The 24,744-nt window shown below is 46.0% G+C and overlaps 1 protein-coding gene across 3 annotated transcripts in view; it reads right to left on the bottom strand.

Annotated features, from left to right (window-relative positions):
* Nucleotides 1-370: 370 nt before the first annotated feature.
* LOC140194814 (IQ motif and ankyrin repeat domain-containing protein 1-like) overlaps nt 371-24,744 on the bottom strand; it is a 117,886-nt gene continuing 93,512 nt past the window's right edge. For 2 of the 3 annotated variants that reach the window (XM_072252097.1, XM_072252099.1), the window contains 4 exons: nt 14,658-14,757; nt 5,155-5,289; nt 1,692-1,820; nt 371-696 (listed from right to left, as the gene is read on the bottom strand). In XM_072252097.1, coding sequence (XP_072108198.1) covers nt 495-696; nt 1,692-1,820; nt 5,155-5,289; nt 14,658-14,757 — 566 coding nt within the window. In that variant the 3' untranslated portion in view covers nt 371-494. Of the gene's footprint in view, nt 716-1,691; nt 1,821-5,154; nt 5,290-14,657; nt 14,758-24,744 lie in introns of all 3 variants that reach the window. The other variant, XM_072252098.1, reaches the window with a different exon arrangement.

Here is a 24,744-nt window from a genome sequence, read left to right as displayed (position 1 = left end):
CATCTGACAACACTGATGCTTATTTAGTGCCTGAGTGGGGACTTTGCTCTCAACCCTGTTTGCACTCACGGAGAACCAAAAAAATCAGGAATGGTCTGGTGGGAGGTTTACTAAATGAAGCAACACTAGAGGGGTGGGTTCTGGGGTATAGGGGTGCATGCAAAAAGGTTTTGAGGCGGTCAGCTCACATTAAGGACTGGAGCAACAGTTAGTGTTTGTGCTCAGGATGCAGGTGGGCATCTATCTGTAGGTGCAAGTGTTGCAACTGGACCGGAATAGTTGGTTTGTTCTGGAGTGCAGGGATCTCACCACGACCGTAAAGTTGTTTTTTTTTTTTATTCTCCACTTTATAGACTGGATTGAATCTGCAATGGAGTCGGGAGGATGTGGGATCCATGGGTACAGCTGCATCTGGCTGGCTCTGTTGCAGTTCCCAGAACTCAGCTGTGATATACCCCGATCCACTATCGCAGGTGTCCGGGGTCACTGCCTGGTCACCTTGGTGCTGAATGGAGCAGAGTGTGTCTGTCAGGCTGCTCTGCTGTTGCCTGCCTACTTGATGATGATCTGAATCGGGTAGAAAACGCTGAGCAGTTCTTTCGCGAGGGTCTGCTGCTTGGTGAGGAATACCAGTTGGAATTTCTCCACTCGGCTAGGTGAGAATTCATGGCGGGAATATTCCGGCCCATCTCCTGGCTGGATCAACGACAGAAATCTGTCAAGGGAACGTTAACGTGCATAAATGACGGCTGCTGACAGCAGGGAGAACAAGGGGGGCATATCTGAAGTGATGACAGTGAGGGTTGAGAGGAATGGGTGCTCTCGGGAAGTGTCGGTGAAGTGTCTTACAGCGGCTGGCAGACAGGATCCTCATCGTCATTAAACAGCAATGGCAGGCGCTCTCAAACCTAAGGGAAGGTCACCAAAACGTTCATGTTTCACGGCCTGGCCTGCAACAGGAGGACTAAGGACAGTGCTGGGCCCTTGCTCTGGAGCTGAAGGTGGGATAATGTTAATGGTTAATGCCACTGTCCACCCCTCATTGCTCCTGAGCACAGATGCCAGGTGAACCCACGTACTGCAGAAGGAGGTGCGGGTGGTGTCACAGGTGGGCCAGAACTCGTAAGGATGTCCACAGACAAATAGGGTGGGTGATCGGAATGGGCCGAGGGGATTCATGGCCAATGCCAGGCCCTCACAGACTGAAGAACACATGTCACATGGTCTGTTTGTGCTTGTGCAGTGTAGACACTACAGAGCACTCCGCAAGATGGGTAAGCGAAGCGAGGCCTCACCTGGGAGGGCAGTTGAGTCCCGTGGCAGCAGAATCAGGGGCTGGGAGGGCAGGTATAGAGAAACGGGACACCTACCTGGGTAGCAGACCAAGTTTCAGTCTCACTCCAGGAAAGCTCATTGCTCACCCCTCAGTCAGCCATTACCCCAGGCCGGCCCCTCATTGCTGGGAAACTCCTCACTCACCTCAAGACAGCTGCTCACTCACCCTCCTCACCCCATGATGGCACCTCTCTCACCCTCACCCTGGGAAAACCCCTCACTCACCCCTCACCTTTCTCCTGGGACAGCACCTCACACATCCTGGAACAAGCCCCTCCCCCACCCCTCTCCCGAGGACAGCCCCTCAGTCACCCTGGGTCATCCCCTCACTCGCCCCAGGATGGCCATTCACTCACCCATCTTTCTGCAGCAACTCTTTACTCAGTAACTTCTCCATGAGTCCGGCCTGGATCTGCTCAAACACTGCCGTCACCACCTGGAACATGTTCACCTCCATCATGTCGATGACAAGCATTTTGCCGTACCTCAGGGCAGTAAACATCACAGGTCAGTGTGCGGCTTACTCTGGTCAAGTGTCAAACAGTAAGATGAGGTGACCATTCACGTCCTCTCGTTGCTTCATCATTCACTAGTCAGGGGCAGGTCTGACAGTCTCAGCACCACTCACCTACTCTCGCATATAACCCCAACTTCAAAGGAAAGGACACTACTGTGGCTGACAAGTAAAGTCAGAGCCAAAGTAAAAGCAAAAGAGAGGGCATACAAGGAAGCCACAGCTCGCGGGAATATAGAGGATTGGGGAGCTTTTAAAAACTTGCAGAAGGAAACTAAGAAGGTCATTCGGAAGGAGAAGGTGAATTATGAGGGGAAGCTGACGACTAATATCAAAGAAGATACTAAAAGCTTTTTAAAGTATATAAAGGGTAAAAGAGAGTCGAGGGTAGATATGGGACCAATACAACACTGGAGATATTGTAATGTGAGATGCAGAGATGGCAGAGGAATTGAATGCATATTTTGCATCAGTCTTCACAGCAGAAGACATCTTGCGGTGTACCGGACATGCAAGACTGTCAGGGAAGTGAAGTATGTGCAGTGAAAATTACGACTGAGAAGGTGCTCAGGAAGCTTAATGGTCTGAGCGTGTGATAAATCTCCTGGATTTGATAGTGCATCCTCTGATTTCGGAAGGAAGTAGCTGGAGAAATTGCAGATACATTAACGATGATCTTTCAAGAATCAATAGCCTCTGGCATTGTACTGGATGACTGGAAAATTGCAGATGTTACTCTTCTAATTAAGAAGGGGAGGAGGCAGCAGAAAGGAAACTATAGACCTGTTATCCTGGCATCATTGGCTGGGAAGTTGTTGGAATTGATTGTTAAGGATGAGATTACAGAATATCTGAAGGCACATGATAAGCCAGCATGGTCTCCTGAAAGGAAAATCCTGTGTGACAAACCTACTGCAATTTTTTGAGGAAATTACAAGCAGAGTAGACAAAGGAGATGCAGTAGATGTGGTGTACTTGGATTTTCAGAAGGCCTTTGACAAGGTGCTGCACGAGGCTGCTTAGCAAGATAAAAGCCGATGGAAATACACAGAAGTTACTAGTGGGTGGAGCATTAGCTGGTCGGCAGAAAACAGTGGGAATAAAGGGATCCGATTCTGACTGGCTGCCAGTTACCAGTGGAGTTCCACAGGGATTGGTGTTGGCACTGCTGCTTTTTACAATGTATGTCAATGATCTGGACGACAGTATTAATGGATTTGTGGCTAAATTTACTGATGATGCAAAGATAGGTGGAGGAGCAGGTAGTGTTGAGGAAACAGACTTGGATAGTTTAGGGGAATGGGCAAAGAAGTGGCAAATGAAATACCATGATGGAAAGTGTATGGTCATGCACTTTGGTGGAAGGAATAAATGGGTAGACTATTATTTAGATGGGGAGAGAATTCAAAATGCAGAGATGTGAAGAGACTTGGGAGTCCTTGTGCAGGATACACTAAAGGTTAACCTCTAGGTTGAGTCTGTTAAGAACGCGAATGCAATGTTGCATTCATTTCTAGAAGTATAGAATATAAAAGCAGGGATGTGATGTTGAGGCTCTTTGAGGCTCTATGAGGCACTCGTAAGATCACACTTGGAGTACTGTGTGCAGTTTTGGGCTCCTTATTTTTGAAAGGATATACTGACATTAGAGAGGGTTCAGATAAGATTCACAAGAATGATTCCAGTAATAAAACAGTTACTGTATGAGAAACATCTTGCAGCTCTTTGGCTGTATTCCCTTGAGTTCAGGAGAATGAGGGGAGATTTCATAGAAACATTCCGAATGTTAAAAGGCCTGAACAGATTCGATATGGCAAAGTTATTTCCCATGATAGGGGATTCTAGGACAAGACGGCATGACTTCCAGTTTGAAGGGTGTCCTTTTAGAACTGAGATGCGGAGAAATTTTAGTCAGGGTGGTAAATCTGTGGAATTTGTTGCCATGAGTGGCTGTGGAGGCAAATCATTGGGTGTATTTAAGGCAGAGATAGATGTTCTTGATTAGCCAGGGCATCAAAGGGTATGGGGTGAAAGCAGGGTAGTGGGGATGACTGAAAGAATTGGATCAGCTCATGATTGAATGGTAGAGCAGACTCGATGGGTCAAATGGCCTACTTCTGCTTCTATATCTTATGGTCAACAAAGATCTTCACTATCCAGACCATGTCATCTCACAGCTAGTAGTGGGCAGGAGGTACAGAGCCTGAGGTCCCATGCCACTAGGCTCAGGAGCAGTTACTTCCAGTTCTTAAACCAACCATCAAAACCCTAATCACTACAGATCAGCACACTAAAGTGTATTGCTGATTTGTTCTAATTGTGTTCTTCCTTGTGAAAATTCTGTATAATTTAATTTATATTTTCCTTGTGAATGCTGCTTATCTGATGCCATGTGCCTGTGATGCTGTTGCAAGTAAGTTTTTCATCACACTGGCGTGCACATGGTTCAGAGCATATGGAATTAAACTTGACTTTGACTTCCTACCTGAGCTGCCACCTCAGGAATCGTTGGACCTTTACACTGAGGTTCTCCTGTTCCAAAACGGTCTCTGGGCTCCACCTTTAGAGGTTGAGGCAAAGACACTGACACTCGACAGGATCAAATTCCATCTGCCAGTGCTCTCCCATGATACGTACTAGTCTGTAACCTAACACTACCCCCTCACTATTAACACTTGAGGGTTGAGACCCTCAATTTCCCAGAAGTGAATATCCCCTGTAGTGTGTCCTGGTCCATTTTTGTGGATGGTACAGCCAAGACACTGATGCTTGGAACTGTGTCTTGCACCTTGGCCCAGAGTAATGCTGTTTTGTTCGGCTGTATTTATGATCATTTGGAAGAAAGCTCACCAGGGTCTCCTCTCTGCCAGGAGGCTGAAGACATTTAGCATGTTTTTGTTTGACTGTCACCAGCTTTGATCAATGCACCACTAGAAGCATCTTGTCTCAGGTCTCTAATCAGTGTTTTTTAAATGCATTTTTCACTGTAGTGCTGTTGCAAAAACAGCAGATTTTGTGACACGTCAGTGATAATAAAGCTGGTTCTGATTCTGAGGAAAAGAGGAACAGCTGGAAATGGGTTAGCGTATAGGGTCCCAGATCGGAAATATTCTCTCCCCACAGATGCTGCGGACTTGCTGAGTGTTTTTGTTTCTCCCGGGGAACAGTAAGTGTCGGAGTGTGCAGCAAGATTGACTGCATCCTACTGCACCACTACCCGAATACTCCCTGCAGCTGTCTCTACTTCCACAGGTGGTTTCTCAGAGACCTACCGACTGATCCGTTTGTGTCTGTTCTCCAGTTACCTGATAGCTCTGAGCAGGCCGAGACGCAGAACCTCAGGCTTCATATGGCTGGGATTGAGGGCGTTGTGGAAGTTGGTGTCGCGGTACCGCAGGAAGGTGCTGGCTTGGCCGGAAGGGTCAATAATGAGTGGCCACCTGGAGCATGTTGGGGAGAGCAAGGGAGGGAATGAGGCAAGGTCAGCCAACATCCCAGGGCCACACAGGAATGCCCTTGTACTCCAGACAACCACAACCCAACACCCAACCCACAAATTCCATTCCCAACATCTCCCCCCACATGTCCATCCTCACCTTTTCCCCAACCATCTCCTTCCCACCCAACCAACCATCCCCTGATCTCTCAACCCCACACATTTCCCCTTGTCCTCACCTCCCTTTCCCAAGTGATTCCCTTGTTTCTTCCCCTCACCCTTCTTGCCATATCTTTTGACTGATTTGGAAATGATCAACTTCTGCCTTAAGTATATCCATGGCCACCACCATAGTCTGTGACAGAGCATTCCACAGATTTACGACTGTCTGGCTAAAAAAATTCCTCCTTACCTCAGTTCTAAAAGGTTGCCCCTCAATTTCGAGGCTGTGCCCTGTAGTTCTAGATACCTCCACCATGAGAAACATCCTCTCCACATCCACCCTGTACAGTCCTTTCAGCATTCAGTAGGTTTCAATGAGATCCCCCTGCATGCTTCTAAATTCCTGTGAGTACAGGCCCAAGGCTGCCAAATGCTCCTCATATGGTAACCTCTTCGTTCCCGGAATCATCCTTGTGAACCTCCTCTGAACACACTCCAATGACAACACATCCTTTCTGTGATATGGCGCCCCAAACTGTTTACAATACTCCCACTGTGCCTTACTAGTGTCTTATGAAGGCTCATCATTATCTCAAGCAACACCTAAAAGTTGCTGGTGAACGCAGCAGGCCAGGCAGCATCTCAAGGAAGAGGTACAGTCGACGTTCGGGCCCAATGGCCACACATTTTAGTTCCACATCCCATTCCCATTCTGATATGTCTATCCACAGCCGCCTCTACTGTCAAGATGAAGCCACACTCAGGTTGGAGGAACAACACCTTGTATTCCATTTGGGTAGCCTCCAAGCTGATGGCATGAACATTGACTTCTCTAACTTCTGTTAATGCCCCACCTCCCCCTCGTACCCCATCCATTATTTTTTTTCTCTTTTTTCTCCCTCTGTCCCTCTCACTATACCCCTTGCCCATCTTCTGGGTTCCCTCCTCCCCCTTTTCCTTCTCCCTGGGCCTCCTGTCCCATGATCCTCTCATATCCCCTTTGCCAATCACCTGTCCAGCTCTTGGCTCCATCCCTCCCCCTCCTCTTCTCCTATCATTTTGGATCTCCCCCTCCCACTTTCAAATCTCTTTCTAGCTCTTCCTTCAGTTAGTCCTGACGAAGGGTCTCGGCCCGAAACGTCGACTGTACCTCTTCCTAGAGATGCTGCCTGGCCTGCTGCGTTCACCAGCAACTTTGATGTGTGTTGAAAACCATAAAACCATAGAAACTACAGCACAGAAACAGGCCTTCTGGCCCTTCTTGGCTGTGCCGTACCATTTTCTGCCTAGTCCCACTGACCTGCACATGGACCATATCCCTCCATACACCTCCTATCCATGTATCTGTCCAATTTATTCTTAAATGTTACAAAGGAACCTGCATTTACCACCTCGTCTGGCAGCTCATTCCATACTCCCACCACTGTGTGAAGAAGCCCCCTCTAATGTTCCCTTTAAACTTTTCTCCCCTCACCCTTAACCCATGTCCTCTGGTTTTTTTTTCTCCCCTTGCCTCAGTGGAAAAAGCCTGCTTGCATTCACTCTATTTATACCCATCATAATTTTATATACCTCTATCAAATCTCCCCTCATTCTTCTATGCTCCAGGCAATTAAGTCCTAACCTATTCAACCTTTCTCTGTAACTGAGTTTCTCAAGTCCCAGCAACATCCTTGTAAACCTTCTCTGCACTCTTTCAACCTTATTTATATCCTTCCTGTAATTTGGTGACCAAAACTGAACACAATACTCCAGATTCGGCCTCACCAATGCCTTATACAACCTCATCATGACATTCCAGCTCTTATACTCAATACTTGGATTAATAAAGGCCAATGTACCAAAAGCTCTCTTTACGACCCTATCTACCTGTGACGCCACTTTTAGGGAATTTTGTATCTGTATTCCCAGATCCCTCTGTTCCACTGCACTCCTCAGTGCCTTACCATTAACCCTGTATGTTCTACATTGGTTTGTCCTTCCAACGTGCAATACCTCACACTTGTCAGTATTAAACTCCATCTGCCATTTTTCAGCCCATTTTTCCAGCTGGTCCAAGTCCCTCTGCAGGCTCTGAAAACCTTCCTCACTGTCTACTACACCTCCAATCTTTGTATCATCAGCAAACTTGCTGATCCAATTTACCACATTATCATCCAGATCATTGATATAGTTGACAAATAACAATGGACCCAGCACTGATCCCTGTGGCACACCACTAGTCACAGGCCTCCACTCAGAAAAGCAATTCTCTACCACCACTCTCTCTGGCTTCTTCCATTGAGCCAATGTCTAATCCAATTTACCACCTCTCCATGTATACCTAGCGACTGAATTTTCCTAACTAACCTCCCATGTGGGACCTTGTCAAAGGCCTTACTGAAGTCCATGTAGACAATATCCACTGCCTTCCCTTCATCCACTTTCCTGGTAACCTCCTCGAAAAACTTCAATAGATTGGTCAAACATGACCTACCACGCACAAAACCATGTTGACTCTCCCTAATAAGCCCCTGTCTATCCAAATGCTTGTAGATTCTGTCTGTTAGTACTCCCTCCAATAACTTACCTACTACTGATGTTAAACTCACCAGCCTATAATTTCCCAGATTACTTTTCGATCCTTTTTTAAACAACGGAACAAATGAGCCACTCTCCAATCTTCCGGCACTTCACCTGTAGACAGCGACATTTTAAATATTTCTGCCAGGGCCCCCGCAATTTCAACACTAGTCTCCTTCAAGGTCTGAGGGAATACCCTGTCAAGTCCCAGGGATTTATCCACTTTAATTTTCCTCAAGACAGCAACCACCCCCTCCTTTTCAATCTGTACAGTTTCCATGGTCTCACTACTTGATTCCCTCAATTCCATAGATTTCATGCCAGCTTCCTTAGTAAATACTGACGCAAAAAACCTATTTAAGATCTCCCCCATTTCCTTTGGTTCCGCACAAAGCCAATCACTCTGATCTTCAAGAGGACCAATTTTATCCCTTACAATCCTTTTGCTCTTAATATACTTGTAAAAGCTCTTTGGATTATCCTTCACTTTGACTGCCAAGGCAACCTCATGTTGTCTTTTAGCCCTCCTGATTTCTTTCTTAAGTATTTTCTTGCACTACTTATACTCCTCAAGCACCTGATTTACCCCCTGTTTCCTATACATTTTATACAACTCCCTCTTTATCAGAGTTGCAATATCCCTTGAGAAGCAAGGTTCCTTATTCCTATTCAATTTGCCTTTAATCCTGACAGGAACATACAAACTGTGCACTCTCAAAATTTCCCCTTTGAAGGCTTCCCACCTACCAATCACATCTTTGCCAGAGAACAACCTGTCCCAATCCACGCTTTTTAGATCCTTTCTCATTTCTTCAAATTTAGCTGCCTTCCAGTTCAGAACCTCAACCCTAGGACCAGATCTATCCTTGCCCATGATCAAATTGAAACTAATGGTGTTATGATCACTGGAACCAAAGTGCTCCCCTACACACACTTCTGTCACTTGCCCTAATTCGTTTCCTAACAGGAGATCCAATATTGCATCCCCTCTCGTTGGTCCCTCTATATATAGATTTAGAAAACTTTCCTGAACACATTTTACAAACTCTAAACCATCTAGACCCCTAACAGTATGGGAGTCCCAATCAATGTATGGAAAATTAAAATCCCCTACCACAACTTTGTTTCCTGCAGTTGCCTGCTATCTCTCTGCAGATTTGCTCTTCCAAGTCTCGTTGACTATTGGGTGGTCTGTAATACAATCCCACTAATGTGGCCATACCTTTCCTGCTTCTCAGCTCCACCCATAAGGACTCAGTAGACAAGCCCTCTAATCTGTCCTGCCTGAGCACTGCTGTAATATTTTCCCTAACAAGCAATGCTACTCCCCCACCTTTCATTCCTCTGCCTCCATCACATCTGAAACATCGGAACCCTGGAATATTAAGCTGCCAGTCCTGCTCCTCCTGTAGCCAAGTTTCACTAATTGCTACAACGTCATAATTCCACGTGTCAATCCACGCCCTCAACTCATCCGCCTTCCCTGCAATACTCCTAGCATTGAAATATATACACCTCAGAAGATTTTTACCACCACTCACAACCTTTCTATCAGCGGATTTGCTTAAACTTTCAACATCATTTATTTTCACCCCAGCCACACTGTCAGCTCTGGCACTCTGGTTCCCATCCCCTGCAAATCTAGTTTAAAGCCACCCCAATAGCACTAACAAACCTCCCTGAAAGAATATTGGTCCCCCTGTGGTTCAAGTGTAACCCGTCTCTCTTGTACAGTTCCCACCTGCCTCAGAAGAGGTCCCAATGATCCTGAAATCTGAAACCCTGCCCCCTACACCAGTTCCTCAGCAACTTGTTCCTCCTCCAGAGCATCCTATTCCTACCCTCACTGGCACCTAGCACAGGTAGCAATCCTAAGATTACCACCCTTGAGGTCCTGCTTTTCAACTTCCTACCAAGCTTTCTATACTTGCTGTCCAGGACCTCTTCACTCTTCCTTGCTATGTCATTGGTACCGATGTGCACCACGACATCTGGCTGATCACCCTCCCACTTCAGAATGTCATGCTGAAAGGATCAGAGACATTCTTGACCCTGGCACCTGGGAGGCAAGAAACCATCCTGGATTCTGTCACGACCACAGAACCTTCTATCTGCACCTCTAACTATCGAGTCCCCTATCAATACCGCTCTCCTCTCTCCCCCCTCCCTTCTGCATTGCAGAGCCAGACTCAGTGCCAGAGATCCGGCTACTGCAGCTAGTCCCAGGTAAGTCATCCCCCCCAACAGTGTCCAATGCGGTATACTTGTTGTTGAGGGGAATGGCCACAGAGGAACCCTGCTCTGCCTGCCCTTTCCTCTTCCCTCGCCTGACAGTGACCCAATTTCCTGTCCTCTGCTCCTTTGGCGTAAGTACCTCCCTGTAGCTACGATCAATAATCTCCTCATTCTCCCGAATGATCTGTCGGTCATCCAGCTCCTGCTCCAGTTCCCTCACGCAGTTTGTTAAGAGCTGCAGCTGCAGCTTGAGTTTCCAGCATCTGCAGATTTCCTCGTGCTCACCATTATCTCCTTGCTTTTATATTCTATTCCCCTTGAAATAAATGCCAACATTGCATTTGCCTTCTTTACCACAGACTCAAACTCTAAATTAACGTTCTAGGAGTCTAGCACGACAACTTTTAAGTTCCTCTGCACCTCTGATGTTTGAACCTTCTCACCATTTAGATAATAGTCTGCAGTATTGTTCCTTTTACCAAAATGGATCATCATAGATTTCCCAAAACTGTATTCCATCTACCACATTTTTGCCTATTGTTCCAATTTGCCTAAATCCTGCTGCAACTATCTTCCCCTCCACCTCTCTTCATATCATCCACAAACTTTGCCAAAAAGCCATCAGTTCCATTATCCAAATCATTGACAAACAATGTGAAAAGTAGCAGTCCCAATACTGACCCCTGAGGAACACCACTGATCACTGGCAGCCAACCAGAAAAGACCCCTTTTATTCCTTTTCCTGGATTCCTGTACATTCACAGTCCCTTAATCTGTGCATAATCCCAGTACCAAATTCCTTCCACATTCCCAATCCCGCAGTCCCTGTAGATCCCCAGTCCCAGAGTCCCTGTGCATTCCCAATCCTCTGCCCCACTGAATTCCCTCCCATTCCCAGTCCTGGAGTCCCTGTACATTCTCAGTCCCAGTCACACAGTTGCAGAACATTACATTTCCCAGAGTCCCAGTACGTTCCCAATCCAGGAGTCCCTGTACATTTGCAGTCCCAGAGTCCTTGTATATTGTCAGATTCAGAGGTCCAAGCACATTCCCAGTCCCAGAGTCCCTGTACAATCCTTCAGTCCCTGTACATTCCCTATCCTGCAATCCTTCCACATTCCCAGTCCCAAAGTCCTAGTATATTCCACATCCCAGAGACACTGTACATTACCTGTCCTCAAGTCTCTGTACATTACTTGCCCCAGACTCCCAGTACATTCCCAGTCCCAGAATCCTTGTACATTCCCAGGCCCAGAGTCAGTGTACATTCCCAGTCCCAGAGAACCTCCATATTCCCAGTCCCAGGGTCCTTGTACATTCCCTGGTTGGGAATCCCTCCACATTCGCAGTCCCAGAACCCTTGTACATTCCCAGTCCCGAAGTCCCTGTACATTCACTATCCTGGTATCCTTGCAATTCACCATCCCAGAGCCCCTATACAATCAGTCCCAAATCCCTTCTACACCCTCCACTCCCAAAGTCCCTGCACAATCCCAGTCCCAGAGTCCTGGAACATTCTCACTTCTGAATTCCCTCCATGTGCCCAGTCCCAGAGTCCCATAACATTCCCTGACCTGGAGTCCCTGTATGTTCTGATCTGATTCCCTGTACATTCCTAGTCCAAGAGACCCTGTACATCCCTATCTCATAGTCCATATACATTCCCTATCCCATAAACCCTATACATTCACAGTCCTGAATTCCATCCACATTCCCAGACCCTGAGTCCCACAACATTCTCTGTCTGGGGGTCCCTGTACATTCCCAGTCTTGGAGTCTCTGCACATTCCCAGTCCCAGAGTTGCTGTATATTCCCCATATCAGAGTCCCAGTACATTAACTGTCCTGAAGTTCCTGTACATTCCCAGTTTCAGAATACCTGTATATTCCCAGTCCTGGAGTACCTGTGTTTCCCTGTCCCAGAGTATGTTTTTTCCCCAATCCTGAATTCCCTAACCCCTCCAAGTTCTGGAGATCTCCACATTCCCTGCACTGGGGTGCCTGTGCATACACAATCCCAGAGTTCCTGTACATTCCCAGTCCTGGTGTCCCACTACAGTACCTGTCAGAGTCCCTATACATCCCCAGTCACAGAATCCCTGTACATTCCCTATCCCAGAATCTCTAAAATCCCAGTCCTGGAGTCCCTGTACGTTTGCAGTTCCAAATTCCCTCTGGATTCCTAGTGTAATGCCCTAGTAAACATGGTTCATATTTTTTCTCTGTTATGCTTTTCTGTTCTCTGTGTAAGCTGCTTGTCTGGGTTACCGTTGAAGATAAGAGTTAGAACAAATGTGTGCCATCCATTCGGGGGGGTTTCTCTGGTGAGGGACATGAAGGTTGGGCTTGGGGCTTTTGAGAGGGGAGAGGAGAGGTCGGAGGAGTCAACCTGGAGTGGGGCCAGGATTTGGTGTAGCCTGGAGAATCAAAGGAGGATTGACGAAGGGGAAACTGAGCTCCAACTTGTGCATGTCAAACTGTTTCATTTAAAATGGGTCCTTTTCTTTTTTTGCTTTTTCTTTACTAATCCTTTAGTCAAACTAAGAATTATAAAGCTGTATGTGGTGTACTGATTTGTAACAGGGTAACAAATCATGCAGCATCCACACAAATGGGGATTGGGGGGGGGGGGGGGGTTGCACTTCCATCTCATGTTTGGCAGGGCCGGAGTGTGTCTTAGAAACATAGAAAACCTACAGCACAATACAGGCCCTTCGGCTCAAAGTTGTGCCGAACATATCCTTACCTTAGAAATTACTAGACTTACCCATAGCCCTCTATTTTTCTAAGCTCCATGTACCTATCCAAAAGCCTCTTAAAAGACGCTATCGTATCCACCACCGTTGCCGGGAGCCCATTCCATGCACCTACCACTCTCTGCATAAAAAGCTTGACCCCTGACATCTCCTCTGTACTTACTCCCCAGCATCTTAAGCCTGTGTCCTCTTATAGCAACCATTTCAGCCCTGGGGAAAAGCCTCTGACTATCCACACGATCAATTCCTCTCATCATCTTGTACACCTCTATAAGGTCACCTCTCATCCTCTGTCGCTCCAAGGATAAAAGGTCAAGTTCACTCAACCAGTTTTCATAAGGCATGCTCCCCAATCCAGGCAACATCCTTGTAAATCCCCTCTGCACCCTTTCTATGGTTTCCACATTCTTCCTGTAGTGAGGCGACCAGAACTGAGCACAATACTCCAGGGTCCTATATAGCTGTAACATTATTTCTTGGCTCTTAATCTCAATTCCATGATTGATGAAGGCTAATGCACTGTATGCCTTCTTAACCAGAGTCAACCTGCGCAGCTGCTTTGCGTGCCCTATGGACTCGGACCCTGAGATCCCTCTGATCCTCCAACTTACACTAAACTTACACTGCTGGCGGAACCAGAGTGTTACACTCATCCTGGAGTCCCTGTATATTTCCTATCTCAGAGTCCCTCCACATTCCCAGTCCAGAGACCATCCTCATTTTTTTTATCCCCAAGTCCCTCTACATTCACTATCCCAGAGACTCTGTACATTCCCAGACCAGGAGTCCCTGTAAATTCCCAGTCCTGCAGTCCCTTTACATTCCCTATTGCAGAGTTCCTGTATATTCCCTATCGCTCACTCTCTGTACATTCCCTGGCCTGGAGACCATCCACATCCCCAGTCCCAGCAAAGCTGTACATTGCCGATCCCAGAGTCCCTGTACATCCCCATTCCTGGAATCCCTGTGCATCCTCAGTCCCAGAAACCCTTTACATTCCCAGTCCCTGGGTCTCTGTACATTCTCAATCCAATAATCCCTCAACATTCCCTATCCTGGAGTCCCTGTACATTTCTAGTTCCATGTACATTCCCAGTACCAGAGCCTCTATGTCCCCAGTCCTGGAATCCCTGTACATTCCCAGTCCCAGAAACACTCTACATTCCCAGTCCCATAATGCATCAACATTCCCTATCCTGGAGTCCCAGTGCATTCATAGTCACGGAGTCTCTGTACGTTCCCAGTTCCGGAGTCCTTCCACAATCCCAGTACTGGAGTCCTTCCACATTCCTAGTCCCATAGTCTCTGTACATTCCCAGTCCTAGAGTTCCTGTACAATCCCAGTTCTGGAGACCTGTATCCCAGAGTCCATTCATATTCCCAGTGCCAGAGTTCCTGTACATCCTCTGTCCTGAAGTCCCTGTGCATTACCAATCCCGGATTCTGTGGACATTCCCAGTCCCACAGTCACTCCATATTCTCATTCTAGAGTCCCTGTACATTCCCAGTTCCAGAGTCACTCCATGGCCTTGTGCCCTGTGCACAGTTGAAGGTGACCCCATGCTGAACATGAATGCTCTACCCCCTGTGCCCTGGGTAGGTTCGAGGAGACCTCCTGCTGACAGTGATCACCCAGGATCCCCTCTTAGGCTGGTACCTGCCATCTTGCTTGATCTTGTCACCCACATCCTTCAGCAGGACGTCATCCAGCTCCCGAATGTGACACAGGGTTCCTTTCAGCTCCGTCAATGACGCTTCTGTAGAGAGAGGGGGAGAGAGGGTGGCGGGAGTGTGGAGAGAGATTGAGAGAGGGAGCAAGAGATGAAGAGAGGAGAGAGGTGACAGAGGGATAAGAACAAAGTGTAGAGAGGGGAGAGGATGGGTGGAGTGCGAGAGAGAAGTGGAGAGGGTGGAGAAGAGAAAGGGAGCAAAAGATAGAAATTCACAGGAGGGAGGGAAGAGAGCAAGAAAGGAGGAGAGAATGGATGGAGGGGGGAGAGGGAAAGGGGAGAAAAACAGAAGCAGGGAGATGAAGAGAGGAGGAGAGATGGGGATGAGAGAGAAGCAGTGAGAACATGGGAGACAGAGGGAGAGATAGTTGGAGAGACAGGGATGGGGGAGAGAGAGGGAGGCAGAGAGGAGAATGAAATGGCAAGGAGGGAGACAGATGAGAGACAGATAGTGAGAAGGAGGGAGAGAGAGATGGAGATACTGCCACTGGAGAATGCTGCACATTCTTTCCTCTACACAGTATATGGAGATTTTCTGCTCCTCCAAGCTCACCCAGTTCCCTTAGCCACATTCCTTCCTATGCAAATGAGGCTGCCTGCTCTACCCAGCTCTTCCAGTTCCCAATGGCCACATTCACTTTCTCTCGGACTTGTATTTTGCTCTAAACAGCAAAAGGATCAGGTCATGCTACCCTTGAGCCTGCCCCGCTCTGACTGATCCCACCTTGACCTCAGCACCATACTCTCATTCTCCCCTCACCTGTAATTCATCCTCAGTAGCAGGTTTCCTCCGGCAATGTACCATTGACTGTCTCCACACACTCTGGGGTACACGGTTCATCAACACTTACCTCACTACTTATTGATTTTTGTAATTCATTGCAACTTCTGTAATTTTTGTGTATTATTTCTGAAAATAAAGCAAATCTCAAGATGTATGCCAATGATAATAAACTTGATTCTGATTCCGCTTCTCACTGGAGGTAACCCACTCTCAGCAGCCCTCCTATCAGTAGCCCTCAGGATGAGATGTTCTTACACTACAGTACAGCAGCAGGCCACTTGACCCATCTACTCTGTGCTGAACTACTATTTGGCCTACTCCCAATGACCTACACTTGAACTACAGCCCTCCATGCCCCTCCCATCTATGTACATCCAAACTTCTCTTAAATGCTGCAGTTGAACCCAAATCAACCCACACAAAATGCTGGAGGAACACAGCAGGCCAGGCAGCATCTATGGAAAAAAAAGTACAGTTGACGCTTCAGGTCGAAACCCTTTGGCAGGAAGTCCAGGTGCAGATAGATGGGACCATGCTGGATTAGAGTAGATGGGCCAAATGGCCTGCTTCTATGTTGTAGTGCTCTGTGACTCCATGTGTCACCTAATGAACCTCCTTTATGCTGCTTCCAGGCAAATAAACAGCATCTTCAGTATGGGAACCAAATTTATGCATAGTATTCCAGTTTCTGTAAAGTAGTAGCAATAGTCATACATTTATGCAACATACAGGAGGTTCAGGAGCCTGTGGTCTCTCACCAGCAGGGTCGGTAATAGTTACTTTCCTTCAACCATCAGGTTCTTGAGCTATAAGACCGTAACAACATCAGACATAGGAGCAGAATTAGGCCATTCAGCCAATGGAATTTGCTCTGTCATTTCCATTAATGCTGATCTATTATCCTCCCTGCCCTCAACCCCATTGTCATGCCCTCTCCCTATAAATTTCGACACCTTACTAATCAAGAAACTATTAAGCTCCATTTTAAATATATCCAATGAAGATCTCCACGGCCGTCCGTGACAATGATTCCATAGGCTCACTGCCCTCTTGCGAAAGAAATTCCTCCTCATCTCCATCCTAAAGGGGACACCCTTCTATTCTGAGGCTGCACCCTCTGGCCCTAGTCTCTCCCACTATAGGAAACATGCTCCCCATATCCAGGCTTTTCAATGTTTGAGTCCGCTAAGCTGCCTCTTGCACTACAGTAGACTTGTCTCTGATTCTGCCTTTTTTCACCTATACCTCATTTGCTTTTCTCAGTCCCTTCGCGGTAGTATGCAATTTATGATCTGTGTGGTGTCTGAACCGAAGTGCCTGTGAGACTGCTGCAAGCAAGTTTTTATTGTACCTATCCCTGCCTACACACATGACAATAGACTTGGCAATACACACTCTTTGCAACAAAGGCCGGTGTTCTGAATTACCTGACACACCTGCATGCAGTCATTATCTACCAACACAACAGCCAGGAAAGGATGAGCAGAGTCAACATGGATTCATTAGACAGATCCTATGCTTGAGTAATCTGTTGTTCTTTAAGTAAGTGAACCATAGAACCACACAGGAGAGAAATGGACTTTTAATCTACCTGATGCAGACTCACCGTGTTGCCTATTTACTCTAGGCCCATCATTTGCATTAGGCTCGTGTCAATCCATGCATTTCCTACCCGTACCTATTCAAAATACCTTATAAACATGATCAATGTGCCTCCATCCACTGCCACCTTTGTGTTTCTCAACACCAGTACTTTATTGTTTCCCGTCATTCACCTCCTGTACAGCTTGGCATCACTTTATGGACATGTAATCAATCTATGTATAAAAGCACTCTAATGTATTTCTATTTATTGACTATTTCCTTGGAGTTTAGAAGAATGAGGGGAGACCTCATAGAAACATTTCGAATGTTAAAAGGCATGGACAGAGTGGATGTGGCAAAGTTGTTTCCCATGATGGGGGAGTCTAGTACGAGAGGGTATGACTTCAGGATTGAAGGGCGCCCTTTCAGAACAGAAATGCGAAAAAAACTTTTTAGTCAGAGGGTGGTGAATCTATGGAATTTGTTGCCACGGGCAGCGGTGGAGGCCAAGTCATTGGGTGTATTTAAGGCAGAGATTGATAGGTATCTGAGTAGCCAGGGCATCAAAGGTTATGGTGAGAAGGCAGGGCAGTGGGACTAAATAGGATAAAATGGATCAGCTTATGATAAAATGGCGGAGCAGACTCAATGGGCCGAATGGCCTACTTCTGCTCCTTTGTCTTATGGCCTTATGGACTTTTAAAAAAATTATTATTGTAATCTTTATCTTTTGTGGGTTTTTTTGCCTGACCAGAATGTAGGTTGATGAGACTAGATAGATTAATATTTTGGCACAGACAAGATTGGCCAAAGGGTCTGTTTCTGTGCTGTGTGACAGTGTGACTCTATGGGTGCAGACATTGTACTCAGTCCTGATTCACCAGCCTCTCAGCCTTCTGAGTCTGTAACCCTGAAACCATAGAAACCATAGAAACTACAGCACAGAAACAGGCCTTTTGGCCCTTCTTGGCTGTGCTGAACCATTTTCTGCCTAGTCCCACTGACCTGCACATGGACCATATCCCTCCATACACCTCCCATCCATGTATCTGTCCAATTTATTCTTAAATGCTAAAAAAGAACCCGCATTTACCACCTCGTCTGGCAGCTCATTCCATACTCCCACCACTCTCTGTGTGAAGAAGCCCCCCCTAATGTTCCCTTTAAACTTTCCCCCCTCACCCTTAACTCATGTCCTCTGTTTTTTTTCTCCCCTTGCCTCAGTGGAAAAAGCCTGCTTGTATTCACTCTATCTATACCCATCATAATTTTATATACCTCTATCAAATCTCCCCTCATTCTTCTACGCTCCAGGGAATAAAGTCCTAACCTATTCAACCTTTCTCTGTAACTGAGTTTCTCAAGTCCCGGCAACATCCTTGTAAACCTTCTCTGCACTCTTTCAACCTTATTTATATCCTTCCTGTAATTTGGTGACCAAAACTGAACACAATACTCCAGATTCGGCCTCACCAATGCCTTATACAACCTCATCATAACATTCTAGCTCTTATACTCAATACTTTGATTAATAAAGGCCAATGTACCAAAAGCTCTCTTTACGACCCTACCTACTTGTGACGCCACTTTTAGGGAATTTTGTATCTGTATTCCCAGATCCCTCTGTTCCACTGCACTCCTCAGTGCCTTACCATTAACCCTGTATGTTCTACCTTGGTTTGTCCTTCCAACGTGCAATACCTCACACTTGTCTGTATTAAACTCCATCTGCCATTTGTCAGCCCATTTTTCCAGCTGGTCCAAGTCCCCCTGCAGGCTCTGAAAACCTTCCTCACTGTCTACTACACCTCCAATCATTGTATCATCAGCAAATTTGCTGATGCAATTTACCATATTATCATCCAGATCATTGATATAGATGACAAATAACAATGGACCCAGCACTGATCCTTGTGGCACACCACTAGTCACAGGCCTCCACTCGGAGAAGCAATTCTCTACTATCACTCTTTGGCTTCTACCATTGAGCCAATGTCTAATCCAATTTACCACCTCTCCATGTATACCTAGCGACTGAATTTTCCTAACTAACCTCCCATGTGGGACCTTGTCAAAGGCCTTACTGAAGTCCATGTGGACAATATCCACTGCCTTCCCTTCATCCACTTTCCTGGTAACCTCCTTGAAAAACTCCAATAGATTGGTCAAACATGACCTACCACGCACAAAGCCATGTTGACTCTCCCTAATAAGTCCCTGTCTATCCAAACGCTTGTAGATTCTGTCTCTTAGTACTCCCTCCAATAACTTATCTACTACCGACGTTAAATTTACTGGCCTATAATTTCCCGGATTACTTTTCGATCCTTTTTTAAAAAACAGAACAACATGAGCCACTCTCTAATCCACCGGCACCTCACCTGTAGACAGCGACATTTTAAATATTTCTGCCAGGGCCCCTGCAATTTCAACACTAGTCTCCTTCAAGGTCCAAGGAAACACCCTGTCAGATCCCGGGGATTTATCCACTTTAATTTTCCTCAAGACAGCAAGCACCTCCTCCTTTTCGATCTGTACAGTTTCCATGATCTCACTACTTGTTTCCCTTAATTCCATAGACTTCATGCCAGTTTCCTTAGTAAATACAGACGCAAAAAACCTATTTAAGATCTCCCCCATTTCCTTTGGTTCTGCACATAGCCGACCACTCTGATCTTCAAGAGGACCAGTTTTATCCCTTACAATCCTGGTCAGGGGAAAAATCTTCAACAAACAAGAGAAAGTCTGTGGATACAGGAAATCCGAGCAACGTACACAAAGTGCTGGAGGAATTCAGCAGACCAGGCAGTATCTAGGAAAAGTGTACAGTCAGCTTTTCGGAGAGAAACCTTTCGGTGGAGCAAAACATCTTCCCTGCCGACCTCTTTAACACTCCTGTCTGCCCTGTCTCTCCTGATGTGGCATACACTGAATCTCTGGAGACACAGGAGACTGCTGATACTGCAATCTGGAGCAATCCGCAAACTGCTGGAGGATCCCGGCATGTCAGGCAGCATCTGTAGCAGGATGCGACAGTCAACATTCCCAGCTGGGACCTCTGAAGGGGAACTTCTTCAGGACTTAGAGGGTGGTGCAAGTTGGAATGAGCTGTCAGCGAATGTGGTGGATGCAAGTTCAAAATTAGAATCAAGTTATAAATATCACTGACAGGAGGAACAAAAGCATAGGTTATTTTATAAAGAGAAAGAAAATTCAAAACTCTGAGGTGCAAAGTGTTTTGGGAATCCTTGTGTAAGATTCCCAAAAGGTTAACTTGCAGGTTGAGTCGGTAATGAGGAAGGAAAATGCAATGTTAACATTTGTTTTGAGAGGACTAGAGTATAAGATCAAGCATGTAATGTTCAGGCTTTTATAAAGAGCTGGCGAGGCCTCACAGAGTACTGTTAGCAGTTATTTAAGAAAGGATGTGCTGACATTGGAGAGTGTTCAGAGGAGATTCACGAGAATGATTATGGGAATAAAAGGCTTATCATATGAGGAGCATTTGATAGTTCTTGTCCTTTACTCACTGGAATTCAGAAGAATGAGGGAGATCTTATTCAAACCTATCGATTGTTCAAAGGCCTAGAGAGAGTCTATGTGGAGAGTAGTGGGGGAGTCTAGGATCTGAGGGCACAGTTGCAGGATAGAGAGATGTCATTTCAGAAGGGAGACGAGAAGTAATTTCTTTGGCCAGATGGTCATTAATCTGGAATTTGTTGTCACAGGCAGTTTTGGAGGCCAATTCACAATTAAGGCAGAGATTAGTCAGGGCTTGAAAAGTTATGGGGAGCAGGCAGGCGAATGGAGTTGAGAGGGAAAATGAATCAGCCATGGTGAAATCGCGGAGCAGATTTGGTGTGCCGAATGGCCTAATTCTGCTCCGATGTCTCATGGTAAAAAAAAAGTGTAGATTGTTGGGTCTGTTTCCCCGGGCAGTGGTAAAAAGAACGTATGTGGCATGAAATTCAAAGCAGATCAGAGAGATCAGATTCAAGATTGTTTAATGTATTTTCCTGTACATAAGTGTAAAGGAGAACAGAATAATTATTAACAATGTTGTGCCAACCATGTAACCCACTCTAGAAACTGCCTAGAATTTCCCTAGTGCATATCCCTCTATATTTCTCAGCTCCATGTACCGCTCTAGAAGACCCTATTGTATCTGCTTCCACCACCGCTGCCGGCAGTGCATTCCACACTCCCACCACTCTCCGTGTGAAATACTTACGTCTGACATCCCCTCGGTACCTATTTCCAAGCATCTTAAAACTATGCCCCTTCATATTAGCCATGTCAACCCTGGGAAAAAGCCTCTGGCTATCCACATGGTCAATGCCCCTCATCATCTTATACACCTCTATCAGGTCACCTCTCATCCTCTGTCCCACGAAGGAGAAAAGGTAAAGTTCATTCAACCTATTCTCATAAGGCACACCTTCCAATCCAGGCAACATCCTTGTAAATCTCCTCTGCGCTGTCTCTATAGCATCCCCATCCTTCCTGTAGTGAAGTGACCAGAACTGAGCACAGTACTCCAAGTGGGGTTTGACCAAGGTCTTATTTAGCTGTAACATTACCTCTCAGTTCTTGAACTGATGACTGCCAACACACCATATGCCTTCTTAACAACACTGTCAATGCGGAACACCTTTGAGTGTCCTATCGGCATGAACCCCACGATCTCTCAGATCCTCCACACTGCCAAGAGTCTCACCATTTACGAGGGGTGATTAATAAGTTTGTGGTCTAAGGTAGAAGGAGTCAATTTTAGAAAACCTAGCACATTTATTTTTCCTACATTTACACACTTAGTCCAGCAGTCGTGGAGCATACGGATCCCTTCCTTGTAGAAGTCTGCGTCTTGGACCTCCAGAAAGTGGTCCACAGCAGGGGTGATAGATTAGTTTGTGGCCTAAAGTAGAAGGACATAAGTTATTAACTTCAAGCTTTCCGCATTTTCACTCAAAGAGTTGAACTGCACATGCATGTAACAAGATCTCCTTCTACCTTAAGCCACGAACTTATCAATCACCCCTGCTGTGGACCACTTCTACAAAGAAGGGATCTGTATGCTCCACGACCGCTGGACTAAGTGTGTACATGTAGGAGGGGACTATGTTGAAAAATAAATGTGCTAAGTTTTCTAAAATTGACTCCTTCTACCTTATCAATCACCCCATGTATATGATATTCTGTCTTCAAATTGGACCTACCAAAATGAACTACTTCACACTTATCGGGGTTGAAGTCCATTTGCCACTTCTCAGCCCAGTTCTCCATCCTATCAATGTCCCACTGTAACCTCTGATAACCCTCCAGATTATCCACAACACCCCCAACCTTTGTGTCATCAGCAAACTTACTAACTCACTCTTCAACTTCTTCATCCAGGTCTCTTTGGATCCCACGCCTTCTTTACTTTCTGAAAGAGCCTCGCATTGGTATCTATCCCAATTTCTCTTTAGTACTGAAATTGAACCTGCATCCATGGCTTCTACTAACAGCTCGTTCCACACTCTCACCATCCTCTGAGTGAAGACGTTCCCACTCATGTTCACCTTTGACCTTTAACCCATGTCTGTAGTTCTAGTTTTACCCAACCTAGACCTTAAGACCACAAGATATAGGAGCAGAAGTAGGCCATTTGACCCATCGAGTCTACTCTGCCATTCAATCATGGGCTTTTTTTTATTCGCAGTTATTTTGTAAATAACACTATTCTTTGCATTTCTGGTCAGGTGCTAAATGCATTTCATTGGCTTTGTATCTGTACTCGGCACAATGACAATAAAGTTGAATCTAAATCTAAATCTAAAATCTAAAAATCCAATTCTTCCAGTCATCCCACTCCTCTGTCTTCTCCCCATACCCTTTGATGCCCTGGCTAATCAAGAACCTGACTAACTCTGCCTTAATTGTACTCAATGACTTGGCCTTCACAGCTGCTTGTGGCAACAAATTCCACAGACTTACCACCCTCTAAGTAATGTAATTTCTCCGCATCTCTGTTCTAAATGGACGTCCTTCTATCCTGAAGTTATGCCCTCTAGTCCTAGACTCCCCTACCATGGGAAATAACTTTGTCATATTTAATCTGTTCAAGCCCTTTAACATTCAGAATGTTTCGATGATATCTGCCCTTGTTCTCTTGAGCTCCAGCAAATACAGCCCAAGAGCTGACAGACGTTCCTCCTACGGTAACTCTTTCATTCCTGGGATCATTCTTGTGAATCTTCTCTGAACCCTCTCCAATGTCAGTATATTCTTCCTAAAATAAGGAGCCCAAAACTGCACATAATACTCCAAGTGTGGTCTCACGAGTGCCTTACAGAGCCTCAACATCACATCCCTGCTTTTATATTCTATACCTTTAAAACAAAATGCCAATACTGTATTGCATTCACCAACTCAACCTGGAGATTTAGGGTATCCTGCACAAGGACTCCCAAGACCCTTTGCATCCCTGCATTTTGAATTCTCTCCCCATCTAAATAATAGTCTGCCTGTTTGTTTCTTCCACCAAAGTGCATGACCATACACTTTCCAACATTGTATTTCATTTGCTATTCAACCTTTCCCCTATATTTCAGGTCCTGCTAACATTCTTGTAAATTTTCTCCACACTCTTTCAATCTTATTGATACCTTTCCTGTTGGTAGGTGACCAGAGCTTCACACAATACTCCAAATTAGGAGTACTATCAAGGTTTTATCTAACTCCAACATAACATGCTAGCTCCAGTACTCAGTACTTCGATGAATGAAGGCCATAGTGACAAAAGCACTCTTAATGACCATATCTACCTGTGATGCCGCATTCAAGGAATTATAAATCTGTATTCACAGATCCCTTTGTTCTCCTGAGCTCCTCAATGCCCAAAAAACTCACCGTGCAAGTTCCACCCTGGTGTGTCATCCCAAAGTGCAACCCCTCACTATCATCTGCAATAAATTCCATCTGCCATTTTTCAGTAGCTCCAGATCCCATTGCAAGCTTTTACACCCACCTGGACAAGCCAGCGAGCACTGTGAGGGTCATGTTTTTTGACTTCTCCAGTGCGTTCAACACCATCCGCCCTGCTCTGCTGGGGTAGAATCTGACAGCAATGCAGGTGGATGCTTCCCTGGTGTCATGGATTCTTGACTACCTGACTGGCAGACCACAGTACGTGTGCTTGCAACACTGTGTGTCCGACAGAGTGATCAGCAGCACTGGGGCTCCACAGGGGACTGTCTTGTCTCCCTTTCTCTTCACCATTTACACCTCGGACTTCAACTACTGCACAGGGTCTTGTCATCTTCAGAAGTTTTCGGATGACTCTGCCATAGTTGGATGCATCAGCAAGGGAGATGAGGCTGAGTACAGGGCTACAGCAGGAGACTTTGTCACATGGTGTGAGCAGAATTATCTGCAGCTTAATGTGAAAAAGACTAAGGAGCTGGTGGTAGACCTGAGGAGAGCTAAGGTACCGGTGACCCCTGTTTCCATCCAGGGGGTCAGTGTGGACATGGTGGAGGATTACAAATACCTGGGGATACGAATTGACAATAAACTGGACTGGTCCAAGAACACTGAGGCTGTCTACAAGAAGGGTCAGAGCCATCTCTATTTCCTGAGGAGACTGAGGTCCTTTAACATCTGCC

This window comes from Mobula birostris, chromosome 3 (genome assembly GCF_030028105.1).
Source record: "Mobula birostris isolate sMobBir1 chromosome 3, sMobBir1.hap1, whole genome shotgun sequence".
Classification (NCBI taxonomy): Eukaryota; Metazoa; Chordata; class Chondrichthyes; order Myliobatiformes; family Myliobatidae; genus Mobula; species Mobula birostris.
The sequence above is the reverse complement of the archived record's forward strand: the minus strand, read 5'-3'. Positions and strand labels throughout refer to the sequence as shown.